General features: G+C 49.4%; 2 protein-coding genes across 7 annotated transcripts in view; both read left to right on the top strand.

Annotated features, from left to right (window-relative positions):
* Positions 1-1,749: 1,749 nt before the first annotated feature.
* Positions 1,750-7,510, top strand: CHRNG (cholinergic receptor nicotinic gamma subunit). 2 transcript variants are annotated; one of them, XM_053903657.1, is made up of 12 exons: positions 1,758-2,008; positions 2,212-2,351; positions 2,613-2,657; positions 2,819-2,928; positions 3,391-3,546; positions 4,349-4,446; positions 4,773-4,973; positions 5,154-5,268; positions 5,482-5,596; positions 6,346-6,562; positions 6,779-6,912; positions 7,186-7,510. In XM_053903657.1, the coding sequence occupies exons 1-12, from the start codon at positions 1,954-1,956 to the stop codon at positions 7,357-7,359; spliced, it is 1,560 nt and encodes a 519-aa protein (XP_053759632.1). In that variant the 5' UTR covers positions 1,758-1,953; the 3' UTR covers positions 7,360-7,510. The 2 variants fall into 2 exon arrangements, 1 of the variants encoding a protein (XP_053759632.1); XR_008422520.1 differs by lacking the exon at positions 7,186-7,510 and having other exon boundaries at positions 1,750-2,008; positions 6,346-6,672; positions 6,779-6,892.
* Positions 7,511-9,172: 1,662 nt separating this feature from the next.
* The window catches only part of EIF4E2 (eukaryotic translation initiation factor 4E family member 2), a 29,836-nt gene continuing 12,750 nt past the window's right edge, over positions 9,173-26,258 (top strand). For 4 of the 5 annotated variants that reach the window (XM_019445558.2, XM_019445557.2, XM_019445556.2 and 1 more), the window contains exons 1-6: positions 9,173-9,300; positions 16,079-16,193; positions 18,125-18,259; positions 21,870-21,974; positions 23,377-23,529; positions 23,627-23,763. In XM_019445558.2, coding sequence (XP_019301103.1) covers positions 9,281-9,300; positions 16,079-16,193; positions 18,125-18,259; positions 21,870-21,974; positions 23,377-23,529; positions 23,627-23,763 — 665 coding nt within the window. In that variant the 5' untranslated portion in view covers positions 9,173-9,280. Of the gene's footprint in view, positions 9,301-16,078; positions 16,194-18,124; positions 18,260-21,869; positions 21,975-23,376; positions 23,530-23,626; positions 23,764-25,501; positions 25,768-26,258 lie in introns of those variants that run through there. The other variant, XM_019445554.2, reaches the window with a different exon arrangement.

The raw sequence follows: 26,258 nt of genomic DNA, 5'->3' as shown, positions 1-26,258 counted from the left end.
TCTCCCACAGCAGAGAGAAGGTGAAAAAACAGGAGTTGAAATCTCTTCATACGTAGGGAGGCGGCATAATTCATACCAGAGGGAAGTCACGCTCCACAATCTTCCTTTTTCCTCCCCGACACTTGTAGGGAAGGGGAAAGGGAAAGTCGGAAATGTCAGAGCAACAGCCAGACCACCACTGCCTGGGTCAGAGGGTTTGGGAGGTGGTGAATAGGTGGTCCGTCACTTAGCAGGAGCCATGGATGGTCTTGCCTAAGTGTGGTCTTGGGGGAGGGGGAGCGGAGAGGGGAAGAGGTTCTGCTCTCCAAAATGGGTGAGGGACCCGAATCTGGGGAGGACCAAAGGGCAAACTGGGGAGAAGGGGCACCTGGCTTTGTAATCTCCAGGGAAAGGGGGCTGGCTACACACCTAGATGCACATTGAGAGCAATGCTTAGGGGTGGGGCCCAGAGCAGGACTGAACACAAGGACACAAGTAGATGACAGGGAAGGCAGGTGCCACCACCACTGTCCCCCCGACCCCAGAATCGCGGTGAGGACAGACAGGAGGGATTTGTGGCTATAGAGGCTGGGGTCTGAGCCAACCTCACACACGGATCCCCAAGGACTAAAAGTAGTAGGCTGATTTCCAATGTACTGACACATTAGAAATGTGAAGAAATGCTGGAGACCTCATTTGTTTGTGGGGCAGGAGGTAGGTGGCACTTTTCCTCCAGCCCTCAGAGGCCTCCACCACCCTGTCCCCCAGGATGCCCAAGGGTTGGTAGCACTTAGTCGAAGCTGCGTTCTTTGTCTTGCAAACTTGCTGGGAGGTCCTGACCTGTCTGCTTAGAATAGATGGTCAAACGACAGGTGGCCTGAGCCCATGGTCATGGTCACAGCCAGCAGCAGGGACCCTTGTTCCTAAACTAGCCTCAGCCCCACCCTTTCCCTGACCTCAAACTACAAAGCCGATGGAGTGTGTTTTCTGGCCCTTCTGGGTCCCCTCATCTGACTCTCCGGAGGCCGCAACCTTGATCTTGACTGCCTGCTTTACTGAACTCTGAGTTCCTATGAGCCGCTCAGGCTTATCCCTGCCTCCTCGCAGTCCCCTGCGAGTCCCCTGCAGCCCACCTAGCCTTGTGCCTGCCACATGCTGGAGACTCCCTTAGTCTGTGGATAATTTAATAAATACCGAGGCCACACTGAGGAGCCCCTATTCAGGGGCTGTTCTGTTCCCAAGAGCCCCAAGCTCCAGACCCTCCTCAACCCTCCTTCTTCCAAAGCTTACCAGGCCTGTGTCTTATGCCTCAGAGCCTGGGAGGGCCCTGAACTGCCTGAAGTTCAAGTTATCTGAAGGACCCTGAAGAACACCCTAATTTGCATTAAGGTATCCAAGCCCGGGGGACCTAGTGCATCTCCCTCTTAGGCTTGTCCCCAGTGCCCTGGCCCAGTGGAGTAACCCATGAAGATGTTAGGCTAGTGGGACAGGTTCATGGTCCTCAACCATGTCATGGCTCAGGTCCAAAACGCCCCTCTAAACCTCCCCAAATCCTGACCCGCTGGAGGGAGCAAAAGGAGGGAGCCCAATTTGGGGTGCTTCCTGGCACTCTGCCTCCCTCCCACACCTGTCCGTCCAAGGCTGTGTCTCCAGTCGCCCCCCCCCCCCACCCCAGATGGAAGGAACACGGGCTGGGCCAACGGAGTCAGAGAGTGGGGATGGAGGCTGAGCCATCTCTGTTGGGGCAGATGGGGCCCCTCTGTCCCCTCCCCAGCCCAGGTAACCCGAGCCTGGCATTTTGTCCATCTTGGAACAGCTGACGCTGCTGTGGTCAGACAGCTGGTGGGGCCTAGCTGGCCTGGCCAGGCTGGCTGGGGTGGGAGCATGGGCTGTTACATGAGACCCGGAGTCCACATCTCTCTACCCTGAGTCGGAGAGCTGCTGTCCCAGCCGACACTGTAGAGCTGCGGCACCATGTACAGGGACCAGGGGCTGCCGCTCCTCCTGCCGCTGCTGGCTGTCTGCCTGGGTGTGGACCAGGGGCTCAGGAGCCTGGGGAGGCCTGGAGTAGAGATCCAAGGCCTCAGGGGATAGAGGGTCTGGAGGGCTATTGAGACCTGCTCTGCACCTCTAGTTCCCTACCTCTCCACATCACACCCTCTTGTGACACCCCCCCCCCAACTCTTTCTGCCCCAAAGCCCCTGCACCCGGGCTCACTGCTGTCCGTTGCAGGAGCCCAGGGCCGGAACCAGGAGGAGCGTCTGCTCGCGGACCTGATGCACAACTACGACCCCCACCTGCGGCCCGCGGAGCGCGATTCGGACGTGGTCAACGTCAGCCTGAAACTCACCCTCACCAACCTCATCTCCCTGGTGAGCCATAGGCTTGTAGGACGGCAGGGGAGGCGGAGGCCCAGTGCACCTGGCCCCCGGGACCTGCTGGGGAGAGGAAGGGGCTGGCTCTAGCAGCCAGGAGGAGGAAGGACGCTACAGGGGAGAGGCTGGGGAGCTAGAAAACTCCGGTGAAGGATGCCCAAGAGGCTGGGGTCCTGTAGCGCCCAATGGGGGTCTGTAGGGACTAACATCCAGAGACGGCAAGCGATGGGGGCTCAACCCTCTGTTCTGAACCCCCAGAATGAGCGAGAGGAGGCCCTCACCACCAATGTGTGGATAGAGATGGTAAGAGGCCCCCCTGAAGTCCTGTACCCTGGATCAGGCCCCCTCCCTGGGGTCCCAAGGCCCTTGGAGCTGCCTGTCTTCCCCCACCCCCTCCCCGCCTCTTCTGGGGAGGGGGTGACTCCGTGGAGAGCAGGGGTCTGGCAACCCCACTCGCCCTGCAGCAGTGGTGTGACTATCGCCTGCGCTGGGATCCGCAAGACTACGAAGGACTGTGGGTGCTGAGGGTGCCGTCCACCATGGTGTGGCGGCCGGATGTCGTGCTGGAGAACAAGTGAGGAGGAGTGCGGGCAGGGGTGGGGGGACAAAACGATACAAAGGCAGGGCCCGGTAGGACAAGGGGGGCTCTGGGGAAAGGTGCAGACCGGGCCCCCTTTTCCGGGGCCAGGAAATACTGGATGCGGCAGGTGCTGCCGAGGGTAGGGCCTGGCCAGCAGACCTGACTCTCGACCTGGCTCACTCCATCTCCTCTGGGCTCGGTCGTCTGCTGGGCTGCGGCCCTCCCTCCAACGTGGGGGTGAGGGCGGCTCCCATAGAAGCTGTGGTGATTAGGAGGTGGGATGATGAAGCCTGGAGGTGGGCGCGGCGGGGAGGTAGTGGACCCTGTGCCCGGGAGGGGCTGGTGTCCCCAGGCCCCATCCACGCAGGACGCTGGCAGGCCTGGGGTGTGGGACTCGGCCGAGCCGGGGCCGCCGGGGACGTGAGCCCCCAGCCCCAGGGCCTGGCCTGTGCGCAGCGTGGACGGCGTGTTCGAGGTGGCCCTCTACTGCAACGTGCTGGTGTCTCCCGACGGATGTGTCTACTGGCTGCCGCCCGCCATCTTCCGCTCCTCCTGCCCCGTCTCCGTCACCTACTTCCCCTTCGACTGGCAGAACTGCTCCCTCGTCTTCCAGTGAGGCCATTTACCGGGGGTGCGGGTGCAGACCTGGAGAGCTGCCCTAAGAGGAACCTGGCTGGGGAGGGGGGTGGACGCGAGGCTTCTCGCCAGGGGTGCGGCTCCCTCTCTCTGGGGCCTCTGTGCCCGTCTCAGGCCCAGACACCTGCAGGTGCCCACGTCCCTCCCGGCTAAGCCGCAGTCCCCTCGCTCATCCTCCTTCGCTGCCTCAGTTTCCCCGCCTGTGCCCCAAGGGAGGAGTTCATGACTGGGGTGGGTGGGCAAGAAGGCATACACCTGCCCGCGAGGTACCAGCATGCACACACGAGCGCCACCCCACACGAGACGCTACACCTCACTCGCCATGGAGAGGTGGAGGTGCTCTCACTTTCCTCTTCCAGAAATGGGGAGAAGGAGGTCTGTGTGAGTGGGTTCCCACACTTTAGAGAAGCAGTCTTCTCACAAGGAGACCCTCTGTAACAAACAGATCTGAGAGGTACAGACTGTGTTTTCTATGTTCTAACCATTGGCCCTTCCTGCCCTGGAGGCAGTGGAAGGGAGGAACAGAGTGGCCTTGGGCTCTTAACATCCGTGACACTCACTGAGCTGCAGCCTCCTGGCCCTTCAACAAAAACTTCCCTGACCTCCAGGGAGCCCGGGTCCCCTTCGTGCCCCCCATCTCGTGGCCAGGGCTCTGCGGAGGGCTCAGAAATTCCTAGCTGTACTTTTTGAGGCAAGACCGCCCACGGTTGCCCCCAGATGACTGTGTACGTGACCTCGTAGGTGGATCTATATGCCCTCAAATGTGTCCCCCTTCCAGGTCCCAGACCTACAGCACCAATGAGATCAATTTGCAGCTCAGCCAGGAAGATGGTCAGACCATAGAGTGGATTTTCATCGACCCTGAGGCCTTCACGGGTAACCTCTTCCCAGGACCCCAGCCGCACCTGACCTCCAGGGCAGGGCCAGGCTCGGTTCAGACCCCCTCCCGTGTAACTCAAGATGAAGGCTAGACTAAACCACACAAACTAGATTTTTAAAGACCCAGCAGAGTTCTGATTGCCCCACGATAATGTCTCCGGTTTTGGTGGGAGGAGGATCAGATATCCAATCTCCCTTTGCTGCTTCCATCCCTCGGTGGCACTGCTGTGGGCCCCGGCTGGCCGCCCGCAGCCGGGTCACAGGGGCTGCGGGGATCTGCCCAGCCTGTGCTCCCAGTGCTCACTCTGGCCCGCTGCCCGCAGAGAACGGGGAGTGGGCCATCCGGCACCGGCCGGCCAAGATGCTGCTGGATGTGGAGGCACCCGCCGAGGAGGCGGGCCACCAGAAGGTGGTCTTCTACCTGCTCATCCAGCGCAAGCCCCTCTTCTACATCATCAACATCATCGCGCCCTGTGTGCTCATCTCCTCGGTCGCCATTCTCATCTACTTCCTTCCTGCCAAGGGTACCTGGAGCCCGTGGGAGGGGAGCCACGGCCCCGGCCGGCAGCACAGGGGCTAGCTGGGAGGGCACAGAGTGGCACCACCCACGAGACCACCTGTCCCGGGGACAGGAATGGGGTGGGGGAGGAGCCCCATGGCAGGGAACTTGAGATCTACTCTGAGGGTCTCTTGGTTACGGGCAGCGGGGGGCCAGAAGTGTACCGTCGCCATCAACGTGCTCCTGGCCCAGACCGTCTTCCTCTTCCTTGTGGCCAAGAAGGTGCCCGAGACCTCCCAGGCAGTGCCACTTATCAGCAAGTAAGGCCGGCCCTCACGCCTACCACCCCCTCCCCCCCTCCCCTTCCTGGAATTCGGGGCACTACCCTTCTGCCACTCCCACCCTCCCATCCTCAATGCCAACCCCTCACCCTAAGAGATCTGGGGGAATCAGCTGCTAAGGGCGGGGTGTGTCTGGAGATGGAGTCAGTGCCAGTGGGCCAGCCCCACCTCCCGCCTACCTGACCCTGGCAGGTACCTGACCTTCCTCCTGGTGGTGACCATCCTCATTGTTGTGAATGCTGTGGTCGTGCTCAACGTGTCTTTGCGGTCCCCCCATACACACTCCATGGCCCGCAGGGTCCGAAAGGCAAGGCCCCTCTCTGCCCACTCCAGCATCCTCCAGTCCAGTCCACTCACATGCGTCTTCCTCTCCACCCCCTTGCCCTTCCCTACTCACCTGCCACATTCAGCAACAAACCTGCCCTGTGTGTATCTTGAAGCATGTGGATTAATCCAGACGGATTAATAATAATACTGAGTGCTTGCTTTGTGGCAGGTGCATCATACATACTAACTCATTTGATCTTCATAAAACTCTTATGAGGTGGGTATTAGTGCCACCTCCGTTTTACAAATGAGGAAACTGAGACACAGAGAGGTTCATTAGCTCACCCAAGGTTGCATGGCTGGGAAGGAGAAGCAAGATTCTACCCAGGCCATCTGGCTCTACCCAGATGGCTCCAGGCCATCTGCAGCCCACCTGCAGCAGTCAGCCGGGACCCTTGTTGCAAATGCAGATTCCCAGGCCCGCCTCAGGCGTCCGGGGCTGGAACAGCAAGGGTGGGGCCAGCCTGTGGCCTCGTGAAGGCTGTGCAGCAAGTACCCTGGTGATTCGAATGTGCACACAGGTTTGGGGACCTAGGCTCAGTGCCTGGCACAGAACAGCCAAGCTGTACCAGTGTCAAGCCACTGTCCCTAAGGTGCTGCCTCTGGGCCCCTGGTAGCTTGAGCCCTCCATGCCAACCTTCACTCTTTGCTCTGAAGCCCAGCCCGGCTGCCCACACGTCCAGGTCTGCCGGCTACTAAGCTAAGCGCCCCAGAACATCCTCTCTCCAGGTGTTCCTGCGGCTCTTGCCCCAGCTGTTGCGGATGCACGTTCGCCCACTGGTCCCAGTGGCTGTGCAAGACACGGGGCGCCGGCTGCAGAACGGCTCCTCTCCGGGATGGTCAATCACAGCTGGGGAAGAGGTTGCTCTCTGCCTGCCTCGCAGTGAACTTCTCTTCCGGCAGCGGCAGCGCAACGGGCTGGTGAGGGCGGCGCTGGAGAAGCTAGGTGAGGCAGGAGGTATGACACTGGGGACACTCCAGTGCTCACTCTGGCCTGCTATCTGACGGGGAGGGCTATCTGTTGGCCAAGGCACCGGACACAGCCGATGAGTGTTGGTAAGTGTCCAGCTGGGGAGAGAGACACTAGGGTCGCTCAGGAGAGGCTACCTTCTCAGACTATTTCTTCTCCACTCGATTCCCAAACCTTACCCTCTCTCAACAGAGAAAGGCCCGGAGCCAGGGCAGAGCCGAGAGTTGTGTGGCAGCCTGAAGCAGGCCGCCCCGGCCATCCAGGCCTGTGTGGAAGCCTGCAACCTCATTGCCCTTGCCCGCCACCAGCAAAGTCACTTTGACAGTGTAAGGGGAACTGAGTACCCGGTGAGGGACTTGGACTTAAGATGGGGGCAAGATGAGTGGAGTGGCCGTGGCAGGGCAGAGGGAAGGAAAAAGTGGAATGGGGACATCAGTGCCAGGGGACTATGGCAGAACACAGGTTAAGGCCTGGAAGTAGGTGAGAGGGACCCAAAGAAACGGAGAATGAGAGGTCTGCTGGTGGGCCAAGGATGGCACATGATCCAGGGCAGGCTTGGTGTTCCTGCCGGTCATCCCACACCTGCCTCCCGCCCTCAGGGGAGCGAGGAGTGGTTCTTGGTGGGCCGCGTGCTGGACCGTGTCTGCTTCCTGGCCATGCTCTCCCTTTTTGTCTGTGGCACTGCTGGCATCTTCCTCATGGCCCACTACAACCAGGTGCCCCCTCTTCCGTTCCCTGGAGACCCCCGCTCCTACCTGCCCTCGCCTGACTGAGCCAACCATCGGCCGCCAGCCACGTGGAGTCTGATTGGCTGTGTTCTTCAGTGGCTGAGATCATGAGCGTGCTCTTTGGGAAGTGCCCTTCATGGCCATGTGAGCCAACAGGCCCTGAGAAAAGCATGGGAAATAAAGAGACCGAGCTGGAGTCCTGGAGTGGTTGAGAACGGCTGTGGGCAGGGTGTGCTGTTGGGATCAGCATCCGCGTGGCACCGGCTACCTAGTCCTGGCAATCCCCTCACTTCAGCAAAGCATTAGCAACTCCCATCATTTCTGAAGCCCCAAGGACTCTGTTTTTTACAATGTCCCCAGCTAGGCAAGGTCCCATCCCTCTAGGCCTAGGCCCCCTTTCCTTTTTACGAGTTCCCCACAGGTTCCTAAAGGAAGGAAGTCAAGAGAGATGTGAAGAGTAGCAGACAATGTTCTCTCAAAAGAATGGCAGTAGCCCGCTCCCACTGGCATCTCCCTCCCCTGTCTTCTGGGTGCTATGAGTACCCAACACTCACCTGCACCAGGGACCTTTCCATCCATATGCATTTTTTTATCATTGATCACAAAAGATTTCAGAGTTAAGAGCTCTTCACATCATCATGGAGAAGCAAGTCACTACTCCCCCCATGTTTCAGATGGGCAAATTGGGGCCCAGAGTAACAGGGGCTTCTCAGAACACTGGTGGCCAAATAAAGTTTGGAGTCCAGAATTCCCAACTCAGTTTTAGACACTCCAAGGAAGATTCATTCCATGGCCCGGAAAACAGACCCCTCTTCCTTCTCTTCTCAAAGGCCAGGGCATTTGCACTGGTGTCAAAGGTTGGTTAAGACAAGGAAGAGCTAGGCAGAGAGGCTGGGAGGTAACAGGGAACTTCTGGGCTTTGCCTTCTGGAAGGAGACCCTGACCAGCCTCGCTTGGCCCCACTTAGGAAACAAGATGGCCAGCTGAGGGCTTCCTGGGAGAGAGGCAAGGCCCTGATTTGGAGAGTACAGCTCCGGCCAGAGTTCTGATTGTGATGAAACAACTTCATCTGTCAATATGGGTACAGATTTCAGTTCCTATCTACCCTCATCAGAGGATCAAAGGTGCAGATCAAAGTGATTCAAAAATGTGAACATGCCACATGAAGACCTGACCATGGGACATTGTTAAGGGAGGGGAAAGGACCCCAGAAATAACCACCCTCTCCCAAGTACAGGGTGGCTGGCTTTGGTGCTCAATCACCAGCAGGTTCATTCCATTAACTCCAGTGTAGGTGCATGCTGCCCCTGTGTATTTGGAGCAGAGACTTAGATCCTGGAGGCAATTTGATGATGGTGGGCCCATCTGTGGTTCTCTTTAGCTCCTCGCACAAGTAAGCAAAATTAAAAATACTACACTTATTGAGGGTTGCTGTGTCTAGCGCCTGGCACTGATTATCCCGTCAGATCCACACGGCAACACGAAGAGGCAGGTACTGTAATACAGTATGGACAGTACAGAAGAGGAAACAGTCTCGGGGAAGTTAAAACACAGTCCAGGATGGTGCAGCCGGCACAGGGCGTGGAGTCGGGATTTGTACGAAGCAGGCAGTCCGGAGCCCGCACAGTCAGCGACGCGGCTCTGCCTCTTCCTCCCAGCCGCCGCGGGAGGGGGTCGGGACCCTCTCTCGGACGGAAACTGTTTCCTTGGAGCCGCCGGGAAGGCGGGCAGGAGGGCGACAGGAACCCAGGTGGCGCCGAGGCCCGCAGCCCGCAGGGACCGCGAAGCCACAGCCTCCGCGCAGCCGCCCCGGGCGGGCGTCCCGGGATACTTGTCCCACACGGGGCCAGCGCGCAGACGTTCCGCTGCGCCGTGCGCAGCCGGAAGTGACCGGGCCCTAAGCGGGAGGGGACCTGGCGGAGCGGAAGTCACTCCGTGAGGCAGTGGCGACGGCGGCGGTGAGAGGATGAACAACAAGTTCGACGCGTGAGTGGCGCGTGGCCGCCCCCCGGGGCCCCTTCCCCCAACCGTTCCCTGCGCCCGCCCCCACCGGGGCTGGAGGCGACGAAGCTCTCCGGCGCCGGCCTCCCTCCCGGGCTTGGGCTGCGGGCCTCCCCGGCCCAGGCGGCCAGCGGGGACGAAGAGGGGTCTGGGGAGGCGTGATGCAGGGGCCCCAGAGACTTCGGGGTCGTACGGACCGAGGGCGGAGCGCGGGGTCCCGGGGAGGAGGTGGCAGTACCGCCCGGAAGGAGACTTGCGGACGCCCCGCCCCGGTGGGTGCAGGTTGCCAGCGGCGTGGAAGGGCGGAGACCGCAGCGGTTTGGGTGTTTCCGCAGCCTGGCCTCCTTGCCTCTGAATCCAGCTTTCCACACACGCTCTAGCCTAGGAAGGTCACCTCGCTTCTCTGACTCAGTCCCCTCATCTGCAGAGTGGGGACGGTGACAGAGTCCGGGTCGCAGAGTTGTGAATACAGAGAGGTAATGTGGCTGTGGCGCCTAGTGGCTGCTCAGTTACGGAATGCTCCGTCTTCCTGAGGCTCCTTCCCACTTCTTTCTCCTCCCCCTTTTCCCTTCTTCCAACACACTCACCAGGAGCAACGAGCTTGCCCAACGAGCGTACTTGCCATTGCCCCCTTCTCCCATTTCTGTATGTACCCTATCTGGTTCCTCGGTCCAGCATCAGACAATTGGAAATGCAAAAAGGACATGCAGAGTATTTTTGCATGTTTCCCCTCTAGCGATTTGTATCTTGAGGTAGTTCTTACCTCTCTTCCAGCCGTCTAGGAAATCTGTCCGATCCCCAGAGACCTAGGTTTCCAGCACCAGACCAGCCAGTTACCAGTTATTTGACAGTAGAAGAGTTACCCAACCATTGTTACCTAAGCCACGTTAGTGGTTAGTGCCCCGCTGCTGCTCTGAGTGTGGTAAGGACCAAATCACACTCAGCAGTGCTTAAAGGTACATTGTTAATTGCTAATAGTGAGGAATAAACGTAAAGTGGAATGGCTGTTGATTTAGGTTTTGACCTGCTGCTGATGGGACTTTGGGTTTTTTCCAGTACAATGAGTGCTGGTTTGCAAATTGAGGAGTCCTAGATTCCAGCACTGTCCGCAGCTCCTCGGGAATGTTTCTGGTTGCTGAGAAGTCTCTGCTGCTTGGAGGAAGTCTTTGGCTGAACGTTTCCCCAGCCTGCTGCTTAGCTGGCCACCCTGCCCTCCGCTCCCCTATGTGTACCCCTCGTCTTAATCTCTGCAGCACCTAACTCCAGATCTAAGTCCCTATAGGATTCTGCAAATCCTATACCCGTTCTTCCACTGAATTGAACCGGTCAAGATTTCATCTTAGGAAGGTGTTTTTGTGGGTCATCTAGCCCAGTCCCATCCAAATCATTTGGATTTGGGGATTGCAGTAAGCTAATTTAAGAATGGTAATAATGGGGGTGGGGGGGCGCCTGGGTGGCTCAGTCTGTTAAGCGTCTGGCTCTTGATCTCAGCTCAGGTCTTGATCTCAACATTGTGAGTTCAAGCCCCACACTGGGTGTGACACATACTTAAAAAAGAAAAAAGAATGGTAATAATGGCTTCCATAGGCATCTTGCTAGATGCTTTTCATATATTATTTCTACTCTTAACCCTACAAAGGGGATCATGTTACCTCCTTTTACAAATAGGAAAATGAGGCCCTACAGGTAGAAAGGCCCATATGGTGGGATTCAAACCCAGGTTTGTTGTTTAACCTTGATTCATGTACCTCTTGGCAAAAATTAACCTGGGTCATTTTCAATTAGTTCTAATTATTAACTGGTCCTTGTAGTATGCCCGAATTTTTTAACCTCTCTCTTCTAGCTGTGTAGGAAAAGAACCAAAGCTTTCGTTTATTTGAAATTAGCAATTGGAGACCTCACTCCTGCCCCTGGTTTTGCTTTTGTTTTTGTTTTTCATGTGAAAAGTCTGAGGTGTATTAAGTTTATTTATTTAAGTAATCTTTGCACTCAATGTGGAGTGTGAACCCGTGACCCTGAAACCAAGAGTCACATCCTCCTCTGTCTGAGTTAGCCAGGTGTCCCAAAAGTCTGCAGTTTTCAGACCATTGTTACATGTTTGGCTTTTATATATATATTAGACATATATATATTAGACATATATATATATCTAAAATATATATATTTTAGATATATATATATATTTTTTTATTTTTCATTTTTTTTAATTTACACCCAAATCAGTTAGCATATAGTGCAACAATGATTTCAGGAGTAGATTCCTTAGTGCCCCTGACCCATTTAGCTCATCCCCCCCCCCTCCACAACCCCTCCAGTAACCCTCAGTTTGTTCTCCATATTTATGAGTCTCTTCTGTTTTGTTCCCCTCCCTGTTTTTATATTATTTTTGTTTCCCTTCCCTTATGTTATCTGTTCTGTGTCTTAAATTCCTCATATGAGTGAAGTCATATGATATTTCTCTTTCTCTGACTAATTTCACTTAGCATAATACCCTCTAGTTCCATCCACGTAGTCTCCAATGGCAAGATTTCATTCTTTTTGATTGCCGAGTAATACTCCATTGTATATATATATACCACATCTTCTTTATCCATTCATCCATCGATGGACATTTGGGTTCCTTCCATACTTTGGCTATTGTTGATAGTGCTGCTATAAACACGGGGTGCATGTGTCCCTTTGAAACAGCACACCTGTATCCCTTGGATAAATGCCTAGTAGTGCATTTGCTGGGTTGTAAGGTAGTTCTATTTTTAGTTTTTTAAGGAACCTCCATACTGTTTTCCAGAGTGGCTGCATCAGTTTGCAGTCCCATACATGTTTGGCTTTTACACTCTTCACCACATGGTTCCTAAGGACTGTTCCTAAGATTCCAGTTTGCCAGCATCCTAAAAGTCCAGTGCCCGGAGTTGCGTACTGTAGTCTAAACTGATGCGCTCAGGTTAAAGAAGAGCTCTAACCTCCTCTATTTTGTGGGCCCGACTTCTATGAGCGTAACCTAGAACTATAATTGCACCCCACCCCCCACATTTATCAAGTCAGTTAGCTACATTGTCATTGTTGCTGTTGACATGTGAAACTCTAAGATGCTTTCACTGTTCTGCAGTCCCAGCTGCGATGAGCTTGGTTTTCAGATCTAGATGCCATACTTGATTTTCCCACTGTTCTCTCTTCGCTAGCTTTTGGCGCACTCTTAAAGTATTGTCTGAACCTCCTGTTTGGCACTCATGCTATTCTGCTTTGTATTGCTTTGATTTTAGAAGTCCATTCATTAAACATGTTTGTTTTCTGCCTCTGTCTGATGCTGGACATGTAAAGATGAATTAGACCAAGTTCCCAGATGCATAAGGAATCCGTCTGGTTAGAGAATATGAGGACAAGCCTGGGTGGAAGTTTGGTGAGCTGACTTGGAGCCACTCAGTCTAGACAGCCTTAGAGATGCTAATTGCTTGCCTGTGTCTATGGAGCACAGATTTTTAGTCCTGACTATTTTGGCTCAAATCCAGCTTCAAGTTGGGAAGAGTAGCCTCTGGAAGATGGGATGCAAGTGATTTGCCTTAAGTGAAAGCTTAGTGGGCGGGGTGGCTGGTTAGCTCTATTGTTATTAGAAATAACAATACAAGATGAAGGTCCATTAGGATTTCCTTTTACCATCTCCAGAGGGAGTCAGGAAGTGTGGTCCAGGGATCACAGCACTGTTTGTTTTTGAATATAATAATTTTTGCTATTTTTTTCTTTTCTGTTTCCTAGTAGTGATTAGCAGCAAAACCACTAAAAAGAAAGGAACTTCTGCTTTTCTTGGGGCTAGTAAAAATGAGAGATGCTGGGGTGACTCTTCAAGATTTAAAGGGAAGGGACCCTAGAGGATATAGTGGAGGCTGGGAATTGAGAGAGAAATGGTTTGAGTCCTGGGGTATCCCATAAAGAAGAGAATTAAGAGCTGTCTTGGGCCTATGCCATATAAAAACCTATGAGATGTTTTTGATCAGGAGCCAAAAAATTGGCTATGGCATCATAGTGGGGACAAGTACAAACATTTATATGGTAAGGTTCAGAAGAGGGGAGCCTGATCCAGCCTAGGGAGAGATTAGGAAGTATTTTTAAGAGAAAGTGGCCCTCATCCCGAGTCCTAAAGGACAAGTTAAGTAGAGGAAGGGGACCTCTCTGAGAGGAGACCACATGATGAGCACAACAGAGGGGTGAGATTGGAGAACTCAAATAAGTTGATAACACTAGAGTGCAAGGAGTTTGTTGGGACCAGGCAGGAGGTGATCTTGGCACATATACGCACATAAGGACCTTTGTACCATGCTGAGGCCCAAGTGTGCGTATCTATCTTTTCTCCTCAGTGAGGTGCTTGGGGACAGGTGCTCTGTAGCATCTGATACAGTAAGTGGCTTGGTAAAATATGGGACTTGTATGCTGTCCAGGCTCCTTTTGGAAAGTAAAGCAAACCAGCTCAAGTGTAATAAAGGGGAAGGCGTGTCATAAGCACAGATAACGTTCTCCCAGAAGTCTGAGGAGGTCACACTTAGTCAATGAGGTGGTAGCATCACCAACAAAACCACTTTCCTCTCCCACCTGATCTCTGCTCCATTCCCTTTCTCCCTACTGGCTTTCTTTGCATTTGCTCATTGTCTTTCCTTCATGGCTTTTCTCATATGGGTCCCATAGGATTGCCCCAGCTCCCGAATCTGTGTGATCTTTGATCTCCTGGATGAAAAGCTGAGGAAGGAATCGGCTCATACTTTTGAACAAGACCGCGAGGCATTGGTTATTGGCCAGGCTGGGCTGCCCTTTGTTCAAGTGCCCTTTATAATCATGTCTTGACCAGGGTGGGGATGGGGACGTTCCTGGCGTGGTGCGGCGCACCTGAATATATCCCACAGCTAGGACTGTGAAATGGGCAGAAGGTGCACCTCAACGCATGGTTAGTTTGTGCATTCTAATATTTATTGAGTGTTTTTTATGTGCGAGGCACTGAGATTTGTGGGCCAAAAAGAAGCAAAATGCTTTGCAATATGTTTCTGTAGGTATGCAAGGTAATATCTGTGTTATCATTTGAGCATTTCTAGTTCCTTTCTTGAGAATTACCCAGTTCCATTTGACGAGATAGTCGCTAGGGCCAGAGGTGATTTTGAAGAAGATCCATGATAAGCTAATGGTCCAGCTGTGTACCAAATGGCATTCTTACTATCTTTGTGAATTCACCTTCTGATTATCTTTTTGTCTGAATGCAGTGAGGTTTTTTTATTTTTTTTATTTTTTTTAATGCTTTTTGTTTATTTTTGAGAGAGAGAGAGCAAGCAGGTGAGGGGCAGAGAGAGAGAGGGAGAAACAGAGTCTGAAGCAGGCTCCAGGCTCTGAGCTGTCAGCACAGAGCCCAACGCAGAGCTTGAACTCACAAACTGGGAGATCATGACCTGAGCAGAAGTCGGACGCTTAACCAACTGAGCCACCCTGGTGCCCCATGTGAACTTTATTTTTTTTTTCCAAAGTTTATTTTTATTTATCTTAGAGAGAGAGAGAGAATGCATCCCAGGCTCCACACTGAGCTGAGCGTGGGGCTCGGCTTGATATCACCTCCGAGATATCACTACCTGAGCTGATACCAAGAGTCGGATGCTTAACTGACCTAGCCTACCAGGTGCCCCTCCTGTGAACTTTACATGTATCTGAAAGCCTTAGGGTAGTTGCACTGCTTCTGGAAGGGTAACACCTACTATACATTTGACCAGACTTACTAGGCAAAAAAACATTCATTCCTTCTTTCAGTCATTTCTTTTTCTTTTCATTTAATATTGATTCAACATCTTGTGCTTTGTGTTAGGGCAGCATCTTCTTGTCCTTGGTGCCGGAGATACAGACATTGATAAAATGTATCCAAGAGATCCGTTCATTTAATAGGAAAAACAGACATGGGAGGAATGGCACCTTAGGCTGAGGGGTAGTGTTTGCATATAGCACAACTGTGGGACTGTGGGTTGCTTTGGGAGATGGGAAGGAAAAGAGGATATCAGTAGGCAGGAGTCAGATTCTAGAGGATTTTACATTTTATCTTTACTTTATCCTACAGGGTGGGCATCAAAAGGCAAGGGACAGTTGACAGTTTTAAGCGTGGAAGTTAAATGATCAGATTTGCATTTAGAAGGATGCTAGTGGCCATATGGAGGATGGATAGAGAGTGGAGGTGATTTGTGTCGGGGAGACCATTTAGGAATTTATTGTAATAACGAAGGTGACAGAGAGGAAGGCCTAAGTTAAAGCAGTGGCAGTGGGGACAGATAGAAGGGATGGTTAGAAGTGGCAAGAAATCTGGTTAAGTTTTTTAAACATCATTCGAAATGCCAAAGCAGTTATATAACCCAGAAACTCTTCTCATTATTGACTCATATTTGGCAAAGAAAACAGTCCCTTAAAATCTACTCCTGAAATCATTGTTGCACTGTATGCTAACTAATTTGGATGTAAATTTTAAAAAATAAAAAATAAAACAAGTTAAAAAAAACCAGTCCCTTAAACTGCTTGCCTCTTGCTTCTTTGCCTATTAGCAAACTAGAAGACAGTGGTTTTTTTTGGGAATTCTTCCTACTTACCTTTTTATACTCCCTTGCCCTTCCCTCATCTCATATACATCTCATTGCCTGTATTCGAGTGACTTGGGGGGTGGTTATATGGTATAGTTCATTTGACCTGGTGGCTTTGTTGGGGAAGCAAGAATCAGCTCGGTTGTCACCTAACATTGTTTTACCTTCCCACTCAGATTGAAAGACGATGACAGTGGGGACCATGATCAGAATGAAGAAAACAGCACACAGAAAGATGGTGAGAAGGAAAAAACAGAACGAGACAAGAGTCAGGGCAGCAGTAAGAGAAAGGTGAGTTTTGTGCTGTATAGATATAGTTGCCTTTGGACTTGAGACTCGGTTATCTTGTGGAATCTATGTGAAAGATACCAGATTAACTCAATGGTGCCCTATTTTGGAATATCTGCTTTTGTCCTCAAAAAAAGATTGTTGAATCACTGGCGTTAATGTTGGGAGTTAGAACTTTTCCCTTGCCATAGGATCTTGAGATCGTGCCTTGCTTTCCAGCATTCACCCAGCATGAGGGATTAACTGTGCACTTGAATGAGACTATCTGTTAGTTCTAAGCTGTTGCTTAGTATTTCAAACCCTACACATCCTTGAAATTTTAGACTCTTTAGTCAGTAATAATCTAAGCTGAAAGTGACTTGGAAAGGAAAAAATTTAGAGAGTGAGAGATTGATGGGTCAGGTTTTTTTTTAATATTAAAACTTGTTTATCTGACAAGATCGAGCATTGTAGGTGCTAAAAGAGCACAAAGGTGAATGAGACTGTGGATCAAGGGGCTTACATTTAGTAGTAGCAATATTAATAGTAGCCGACACTGAGCACTTACTATGTGCCAGGCACCGTGCTAAGCACTTTACATCTATTAACTTATTTGATCCTCTCAGCAACTCTACGATATTATTTTCTTCATTTTGCAGATAAGCAGCTGAGGCACAAACAGGTTAAGCAGCTTGCCCAGGTCACTAGCCAGTAAGTGATAGGGTGTCATAGAGGAGGCATACTTGGCCTGGGAGTACTTGGGTGAGATAAGATATAAACATAAATACCTATAATAGGAAAAAAAGTTTAAAAAGCCATAGGAAAACAGATAAAATGTTAGAGGAACTTAGAATCCGCTAACCACTGAAGAAATTTACAGTGTAGGGACACCTGGGTAGCCCAGTTCAGCTCAGCTCATGATCTCACAGTTTGTGGGTTCGAGCCCCACATCAAGCTCTGTGCTGATAGCTTAAAGCCTGGAGCCTCCTTTGGATTCTGTATCTCCCCCTCTCTCTGTCCCTCCCCTGCTCACACTCTGTGTGTCTCTCTCCCCTTCCCTCCCTCCCTCCCTCCCTCTCTCTCTCTCTCTCTCTCTCTCTCTCTCTCTCTCAAAAATAAACAAACATATGGGAATGCAAGATGATGCAGCCACTCTGGAAGACAGTATGGAGGTTCCTCAAAAAACTAAAAATAGAACTACCCTATGACCCAGCAATTGCACTAGGCATTTATCCACGGGATACAGGTGTGCTGTTTCAAAGGACACATGCACCCCCATATTTATAGCTGCACTATTAACAATAGCCAAAGTATGGAAAGAGCCCAAATGTCCATCGATGGATGAATGGCTAAAGACGGTGTGAGATATATACATATATATATATATATATATATATGTATATATATGATGGAGTATTACTCGGCAATCAAAAAGAATGAAATCTTGCCATTGACAACTATGTGGATGGAACTAGAGGGTATTCTGCTAAGAGAAATTAGAGAAAGACAAAAATCACACGACTTCACTCATGTGAGGACTTTAAGAGACAAAACAGATGAACATAAGGGAAACAAAAATAACATAAAATCAGGGAGAGGGACAAAACAGAAGAGACTCATAAATATGGAGAACAAACTGAGGGTTACTAGAGGATTATGGGAGGGGAGATGGGCTAAATAGGTAAGGGGCACTTAAGGAATCTACTCCCGAAGTCATTGTTGCACTATATGCTAACTAATTTGGATATAAATTTTTAAAAATAAAAAATAAAATACAAAAAAATAAACAAACATAAAAAATTTACTGTGTAAGCAGAATCTTGGGCATATTGCAGGGAATTAAAGATGTAGCCTTTTTGTGGAGGTGGTAAGGGGTGACACTATGAGAAAATGTTTTCTCAATCTCAGATCGTGTGAAAAGTGCCCCAGATTAACACACCTTATTGAATTCACAGGCTGTTGTCCCTGGACCAGCAGAGCATCCCCTGCAGTACAACTATACTTTCTGGTACTCCAGAAGAACCCCCGGCCGTCCCACTAGCTCACAGAGCTATGAACAGAATATCAAACAGATTGGCACCTTTGCCTCTGTGAGTACTTACTGGTTTAATGTAGTGAGCCTTGGTGGTACAGTCATGCCTGTACTTCTATCATTGTGTTTATTTACCTTCTGGTAACCTGTTTAGGGTTCTGCTTTCTTTATTTGACTGACCTGAGTCCCTCAGGTTTGCTCCTTCTGAGATTCCTCATTAGACATTCATAGGTAACATACATAGGTATCAATAAGTATGGCATTGACCAGAAGTAGACAGTACAAAATACAGGTTTGTTTAAACAGATATTTGTTGGGTCCTTACTATGTGCAAAGTGTCATGGGGATACGAAATTTTATAATACATTGTATATACTTTTATGAAGCTTGACGGTAAAGACGGTAAAAATTTGAAAGTTTCTCTTGTATTAAGAACCTCCCATTGACAGGGCGCCTGGCTGGCTCAGTCAGTAGAGCATGGGACTCTTGATCTTGGGGGCAAAGAGCTTACTTAAAAAAAAAAAAAAAAAAAAAAAAACCTCCTATTAGGATTTTGGATATGTTAGTAACTATGCATAAAGTAGTGTCTTTTTCCTGTGTTCAGGAAGAAAATTAAATCCTGATAATTGTTTTTGTAGGTACTGTCCGAGATAGCCCAGCTGTGTCTTGTCTCCCTCACAGGCATCTAGGTGTGTGTGCCCTGAGAGTTCTCTGCAACTAAAACCAGTTTTGTTCAACAAAAATTATCACACATTTCCTGTGTGCTGTATATTTGATCTCTGGGCAAAATCAAATGCAGGACTTGTTATTTTCTTAAAATTATTGAGGTTTTTTTTTCCTATTTAAAATGTAGACATTGGAAAAGGAAACTATAACAGACAGCAAACATTACAATAAATTGGTAAGAGGTGATAGGAAAAGAAATGAATTCTTGACAAAGGAAACGATAGAAATAAACTTTTGAGAATATCAGTGCCTTCCTAACATTCCTGAATCTATCACAAAATGTTGGTGACCTGCCATGTGGGAATATTAGACAGTACAGGGAAGGTAGCAGCTGTTACGTTATGAACACGTGGATGGCCACTTGGGGTCAGAGACTACGCTGGGGAGGAGGAAGTTTTCATTCAGGGTTCTATTCGGTTATTTGGGGGGTAATTAGGAATATTCCTAGTGTTTTTCTTTTCCTCTTAACAAAGGTATCTATGAATTCACCCAACTTGCGCACAGAGGGTTTTCTTTTTTCTTTTTTTGGCGTAAATGTTGAGTTGACTAGAGCAACATGATCGGCATTACCTGGGGTCACTGCCTTATCCAGACTCGCTGGATGTGTGATGACAGTGTTTAAAGTTGTCTGTTGTATAATTCAAGGCATCAGGAAATGTCTCCCAATATTAAATTCCTCACAGAGAAATAATCATATTATGAAAACTTAATGAAATCCAAAGCAGTATTTCCCAGTGGTCCTTAATCCTAATAATTGACAATTTTTTTAAATTTTGGGGCGCCTGGGTGGCTCAGTTGGTTAAGCATCAACTTCAGTTCAGGTCATGATCTCCCAGTTTGTGAGTTCGAGCCCCATGTCAGGCTCTGTGCTGACAGCTCAGAGACTGGAGCCTGCTTTGGATTCAGTCTGTCTCTCTGCCCCTTGCCTGCTCACACTCTTGTCTTTAAAAAAAAAAAAATTTTTTTAAGAAAAAAAAGCAGTGCTTGATGAGGGAATTAGGGGTGGTTGTTACACTTTCTCCCTAACCTCCCCACCTCCAGTTCCTAATCCACGGTGAACCACAGGTTCTAGTGGCTGTATCTTGTTTCTTCCCCGTGTGTCAGAGTGAGAAAAAAATTACTGCTCATTGTATGCACGTGACCACTTACTGTCCCTGATCACCATATACAGTTAAACATCGCAGTTGTTGAGATGAGACCTTGCTTCAGAATCCTGTGAATGGCATTTCTTCCTGACTTCTTTGTAACATGAGACATTTCTGTGTTTCTGTTGTCTAGAAGAATTGAAGCAACAGCCATTTCATAAAGTGTAAAGCCTTACACTTTATGAAAATAAAAGGATTCCACTGTTTATCCTTAGTTGCTGTCCACATCTAGAAGTATGACCTGAATCTGTGTCGACTCAGTACCCATTTTCAGCTGCTCCTCAGCAGCGTGTTGGCAATTTCCAACTGTCTTCAGACTGCTTCACGTTTCTTCTTTCCTCCTAAAGCGTGCCTCCTCACCAGCCAGTACTCTGTGGGTGTCCTCTGCGAGTTACAGAGGACTAGGGAAGTAAATGGGCATAACTTGAAGAGTAGGAATAAGCGTGCATCTGATAGAGAAATAGATCTAGTTTTCTAACAGGATGGTGAAGGAGGGGCAAAGAGAAACAAATTTTCTAGCTAAGAGGAGGAACTTAATCCCCAAGTATAAGAGGCTAAGTTCTTTTTGGTTTTGGCTGTCCTGGCCTTAGCAGCAGCCACCATGGTTTACGGTAATGCATGTGGTAGATGCCATCACTTTTGCACAGTAACCAAACACAACTAAAATGTATGCATTGTAGTTAATGCTGTATCTGCCAACAAATAGTCTTTGAGAAATGATCAAACTTGAGGTTATAAAATAAGTCATGGGTGGGGAGGGCACCTGGGTGGCTCAGTCAGTTAAGCATCTGACTTCGGCTCAGGTCATGATCTCACGGTTTGTGAGTTCGAGCCCCATGTCGGGCTCTGTGCTGACAGCTCAGAGCCTGGAGCCTGCTTCGGATTCTGTGTCTCCTCTCTCTCTCTGTCCCTCCCCTGCTTACGCTCACTTGCTCTCTCTCTCTCTCTCAAAGATAAATAAACGTTAAAAAAATAAAATAAATTAAGTCATCGGGATATGACATACAGCATGATGACTGTAGTTAACAACACTCTATTTTGTTTAAAAAGTGACTTGGTTCAGGACACCTGGGTGGTTCAGTCGGTCAAGCAATCAAGTCTTGATTTCAGCTCTGGTCATGATCTCACAGTTCACGGGTTTGAGCCCTGCATCGGGCTCTGCACTGTGTCAGCACGGATCCTGCTTGGAATTCTCTCTCCCTCTCTCTCTGCCCCTCCCCCACTCATGTGCACACACACATGCTCTCTCAAATAAACTTAAAAAAGTTTTTTTAAGTGACTTGGTCCTTAAAAAAATACATTTAGGCTGAGGTTATGTGAAACTTAATATACCTCAAGACTGAAAGAATTCCACCGTGTTGGGGCTTCTGGCCGGCTCAGTCTATAGAGCATGCGACTCTTAATCTCAGGCTAGTCAGTTCAAGCCCCATGTTGGGTGGAGCCTGCTTAAAAAAAAATAATAAATTAAATTAAAATAAAATAAAAGGATTCCACTGTGTAAAACAAGGTCCTCTTACATCATGTAATGATCATCCTAGGGCTTCCACAGTGAGGGCTCCTGGCTGAGGCTGGCATTTTTTTGCCTAAAGAGTTTATTCTTGTATCAACAATAGGATATTTTTCCATACTTTCCTTCCCATACAACACGCCTTCCTTCTCACTTCCCCTAGTGAAAATGTATCCTTCAAAAAGTAGAGTCTGTAGCACAGTATCTTCCATGTTTATGTTCTCTTAGATCTCACATTCATTCAAAGAAAAAAGACCCATCTTTTGTACTCTGGGACCTTCTCTCTGCAGGTGGAGCAGTTCTGGAGGTTTTACAGCCACATGGTCCGTCCCGGGGACCTGACAGGCCACAGCGACTTCCATCTCTTCAAAGAAGGAATTAAACCCATGTGGGAGGTGAGCACTGAGGATCTTGGACCACTTTTCTGAGTGGTTTTTGTTGTTGTTGTTGTTGTTGTTTAGCCCTGCCAAGGTTAAAAGTATTTAAAGTCTTCTCTCAAAGCTACATCACTATTTGGTGTATCCTTGGGGCCAGGACTTGTAGGAAAAGGCACTTGTAGGAAAAGGCACTGATGTCATTGCTTGTCTGTGTGGGTGGTTTACAGAGATTTTTTTTTTTTTTTAATCACTAAAATGGTATTATAACAATATTGAAATACTTTTTAAAAAATTGCCTCTGGGGCACCTGGGTGGCTCAGTAAGTTACACGTCCACCTTCGGCTCAGGTCATGATCTCACAGTACATGAGTTGGAGTCCCGCATCGGGCTCTGCGCGGTGCAGAACCTGCTTAGGATTCTCTCTCTTTCCCAATCTCTCTCTCTGCCCCTCTCCCACTCATACTTTCTCTCAAAATAAATAAACTTTAAAAAAAGAAGTACCTTTGTTCCCATCAAACTGGTCGTGTGTGCACGTGATTGAAGTGGATAAAAAGTAAGCTTGCTTACAGGCTGTAGCTGGAGACCCAGAGCTGAGCTCTGTGAACCCTGCTGTAATCCGTCTTCTGTTGTGATGCCAGGGCATTTTTCTAGAAGACAAACGTGAAAACACACACACACACACGCCCAGCTATAGGCCCTGTGCCGCTCTGCATTGCTCACATGACCTTGCAGTCACCCTCCAGGCCTCACCTCCCTCCAAGGGAAGCGTGGCCAGGCCTTCCCTCCAAGTGCAGCTCGCCTTCCTCTTTTCATCCCCCTGACACACAGTCTCAGTTTGTACACAGACAAGTTTTTCTCAAAGCCTTCACCTGCTTTACCTGCCTAATCCATATGTCGCTCAAGACCCAGCTTAAATGTTTCCTTTTCTTGAGTGTTTCTGACTGTCTTGCTCCGCTTTAACTTAGTGTATCTCTTATCAGACTATATTGCTGCAGTTCATTTTCTTGGCTCTCTGTTCTTCCACTAGAGCAAATCTAGGTAGAGACTGTGTCTGTGTACTTGAGACCTGGTGACACTTGGTAAACTTTTAGTGGATGAAGGAAGGAATGATCAGTATTTGAAATCTGACATCATTTCATTTTGATTCCTAAAGTAGTTCCAGAAAAAGAGGATTTTTTTTAAAAGGTCAGTGTAGCCATTTATTGTAATGGCTTATACCCAGGATTCCCACCTCCCCTCCCCCCCCCCCCCCCATTTCTTGTCTCCCTGGCCCTACCACCGTTTTTCCTATAAAATTGAATAACTGGAAAGTGACAGGACTTCTTAGCATTCAAGGGATCCTTGGCTTTTTCTTGCCTTCATGCAAAAGTAAAAGAGCTGTGAAACCACATTTAACTTTGATGCTTTCTCTCTTCTCCAGGATGATGCAAATAAAAATGGTGGCAAGTGGATTATTCGGCTGCGGAAGGGCTTGGCGTCCCGTTGCTGGGAGAATCTCATCCTGGCCATGTTGGGGGAACAGTTCATGGTCGGGGAGGAGATCTGTGGGGCTGTGGTCTCTGTCCGGTTTCAGGTAAGCCACCCCATGGGCGGGTCCGCTTTCTCGTGTTGCCTTTGCTCTCTTCAGTGCCTCTGGCTTGCTTTGACCATCGCTTCTGTTCCTCCTGTAGGAGGACATTATTTCAATATGGAATAAGACTGCCAGTGACCAAGCAACCACAGCCCGAATCCGGGATACGCTTCGGCGAGTGCTTAACCTACCTCCCAACACCATTATGGAGTACAAAACCCACACCGACAGCATCAAGTACGTGTTGGGGGTGCTTGGGGGGCATGTCCCTAAGCTTAGCAGAAGTAGGTCCTTAGTTGGGCCCAGAGGAATATGGTCATGCAGGAGCCTGACTTACAGAGAAGGGACAGACCAGTCTTCCCCTCTAGTGCTTCTGGCCACTTGTAGCAGTTCTTTGCTGGTGAGGCTCCCTGCCCGCCTACACTGTGGGGTGCTTTGCATCAGAGAGAGCCCTTCTGCACAACCCCAGTTGCACCGCCTGGGCTTGCTTTATTTACACAGGCTGTCTTGTCTTTCATTCACTAACCACTATCTTAAAATGAAAGACAAAGTGCTTTTCCTTTTCTTGCTGTTTTTTAAGATGATTTCACTGAACAATCAAGTCCTCCTCCCTGTCTGCCCCTCACCCCACTTTTGCATGTCTTTTTAACTTCTTAGCGTCAGTCTGTTTTCTTTGTCCTGGGAAATTGACTTCTTACTGGGAACGATGACTCCACTTCCTTGTGTGTAGAGCTGAAATTGTAGAGGAAGCAGAACAGTGTGTTTGTGAGAGTAGAATCTAAGGGGAAAGCAGGAATGCCAAAGGGGAAGTAAGCTTTGCGATCTACCTAGGACTTGGGGTACCTAGAGCTGGACATCCACAAATGAGAATCACTGGTTAGGATTGCTCCTTCAGTGATTGAATGTCATAAGTAAATTCAGGTTATTATGAAGAAGTCGTGGGGAGTGGCTGTTAGGTTTTCTCAAAACTAGAGGGAGAGCTAGCCAACTAGGAGTCAAGACTTTTAGGTTTAACTCTCTTCTTTGACTCCAGTATCAGTATGTGCCTTTGGCAAGTCTCTACCGCTCTGCTTCAGTTTCCCCATCTGTAAAATGGGAGATAAATAATACTTTACCTAACAGGGTTGTCGTGAGGCTGATTTAATCTTTGTAATTGAAGGTCCTCAGGTGGAGAATGCTCTTACAGGGCCAAGTATTATTACTGCTATCATCGTCATCATTAGTAATAATATCATCATCATGTTATTCTTACTAAAGACTAGTAATGAGCCCAATGATGGTGTTCAGCAGGCAGACCATTTGGGAATCTTCTTCCCATGCATTCATAGACAGTGTGGGTGGAGTTGGTTTAAACTAGCTAAATGCCAGTTTTCTCCTGGGAACCCTGCCACAAAAGTTGGTCCATAATCAAATGGCTGCGTGTGACTCATCGTAGCCACCAACAGGCGTTAGCCAGCCATGGCCCCGGTTGCTTGCCTTAGCAGTCTGGAGTTAGCATTGTTTTTCTCTAGGCAGGTTTTCCCTATTCTTTGTTCTGGGAGAGAATAGTTTCTGCCCTCCAGCCCGACACAGTCCAGGCTGGTGAGATCCACACCTGCTTTTTCTAGGACTCTTATGTTCAAGGTTCCCAAATGCTTCCCCCCTCCACTTCCCCCCAAAGTAACCTTTTCACCTGGATAGGAAAGGGAAAGAGGTATTTTTCAACTCTCCCCTCTCCACTGTTCTCCCTCTCTAATACCCTGAGGCGGTTCTTCCTGACTTTTATAGAAAGGTGTACAAGTCCTTATGAGTCTAGGAGAGCCTGTGGGCTTTTTGCCTTAGTTGGCTGCTCGCTGCTTTATCAGGAGATCTGCCTAGCACTCCAGCCCTGCAGCTACAGGGACCAGAAAACCCTCCTTGATTCCCAGATGCTACTTTCCCTTGCGTCTCCCTCTCTTTCCTCTCCCAATGTGCCCACCTTTTGCACTTCCACTAGAATGCCAGGCAGGCTGGGCCCCCAAAGGCTCCTTTTTCAAAACCTCTGGAAGCCGCGGTTGAATGTGCCATGACCCTCTCCCTCTCTGGATGGCACCATCATTGAAGCTGGCCTCATCGGAGTCTCTTGTTTTGTTGGCGAGCTACCTGGAAGATCCTTCTGTCCTGGACGAGAGGAATTGGAAGAGCATTTTATGTTTTAAGAACAGGCTGACACGCAGCAGCTACAACAACAGCTGAGATCACTTAATAAATGGTGCTAAACTAGCTTGTCTCATGCTCTTGCTCTTTACGGTGCATCAAAGAAGTGGCCTTTCAGACTGACTGTCACCTTATTAAGGAATGGCACAGACTTCTCCATGGAGGGCCATCTGGGGAATGCAGCCTCATTTCCATAAGCCCATTGTAGTGTCACATGGTATTTTGTTCCAGTTCTGCTGAGGTCTGACATAATGAGGTGACATCTCGCTCTCAAAATGAGACCCCATTTTCTGGTACTTGAATTGTAGTTCCCATCTGGTCACGCTGATAACCAGAACGGAGTGATTTCGGATTCGAATTCAGCTTGAAAGTCTGTTAAAGTTGGAAAGGGGGATCCTTGGCCTTTGCTTCGCTTTGTTTGCCTTTACTTCAAAGAAATCTCTTGCTCGGAGGTAAAGCCCTGCTTCTGTCTGTGTGTGGCTGTGTGTCTGTAGTTTCCTTGCTTTGTGTTAACAGGGTTTTCTCACTGTGCCAAGCTGCCCAAGCCACAGGCTCTT

The sequence above is a fragment of the Panthera pardus genome, unplaced genomic scaffold, assembly GCF_024362965.1.
Source record: "Panthera pardus isolate Hobbes unplaced genomic scaffold, ASM2436296v1 HiC_scaffold_10, whole genome shotgun sequence".
In the NCBI taxonomy this organism is placed as follows: domain Eukaryota; kingdom Metazoa; phylum Chordata; class Mammalia; order Carnivora; family Felidae; genus Panthera; species Panthera pardus.
Note: the sequence above shows the minus strand (reverse complement) of the source record. Positions and strands in the feature narration are given on the sequence as shown.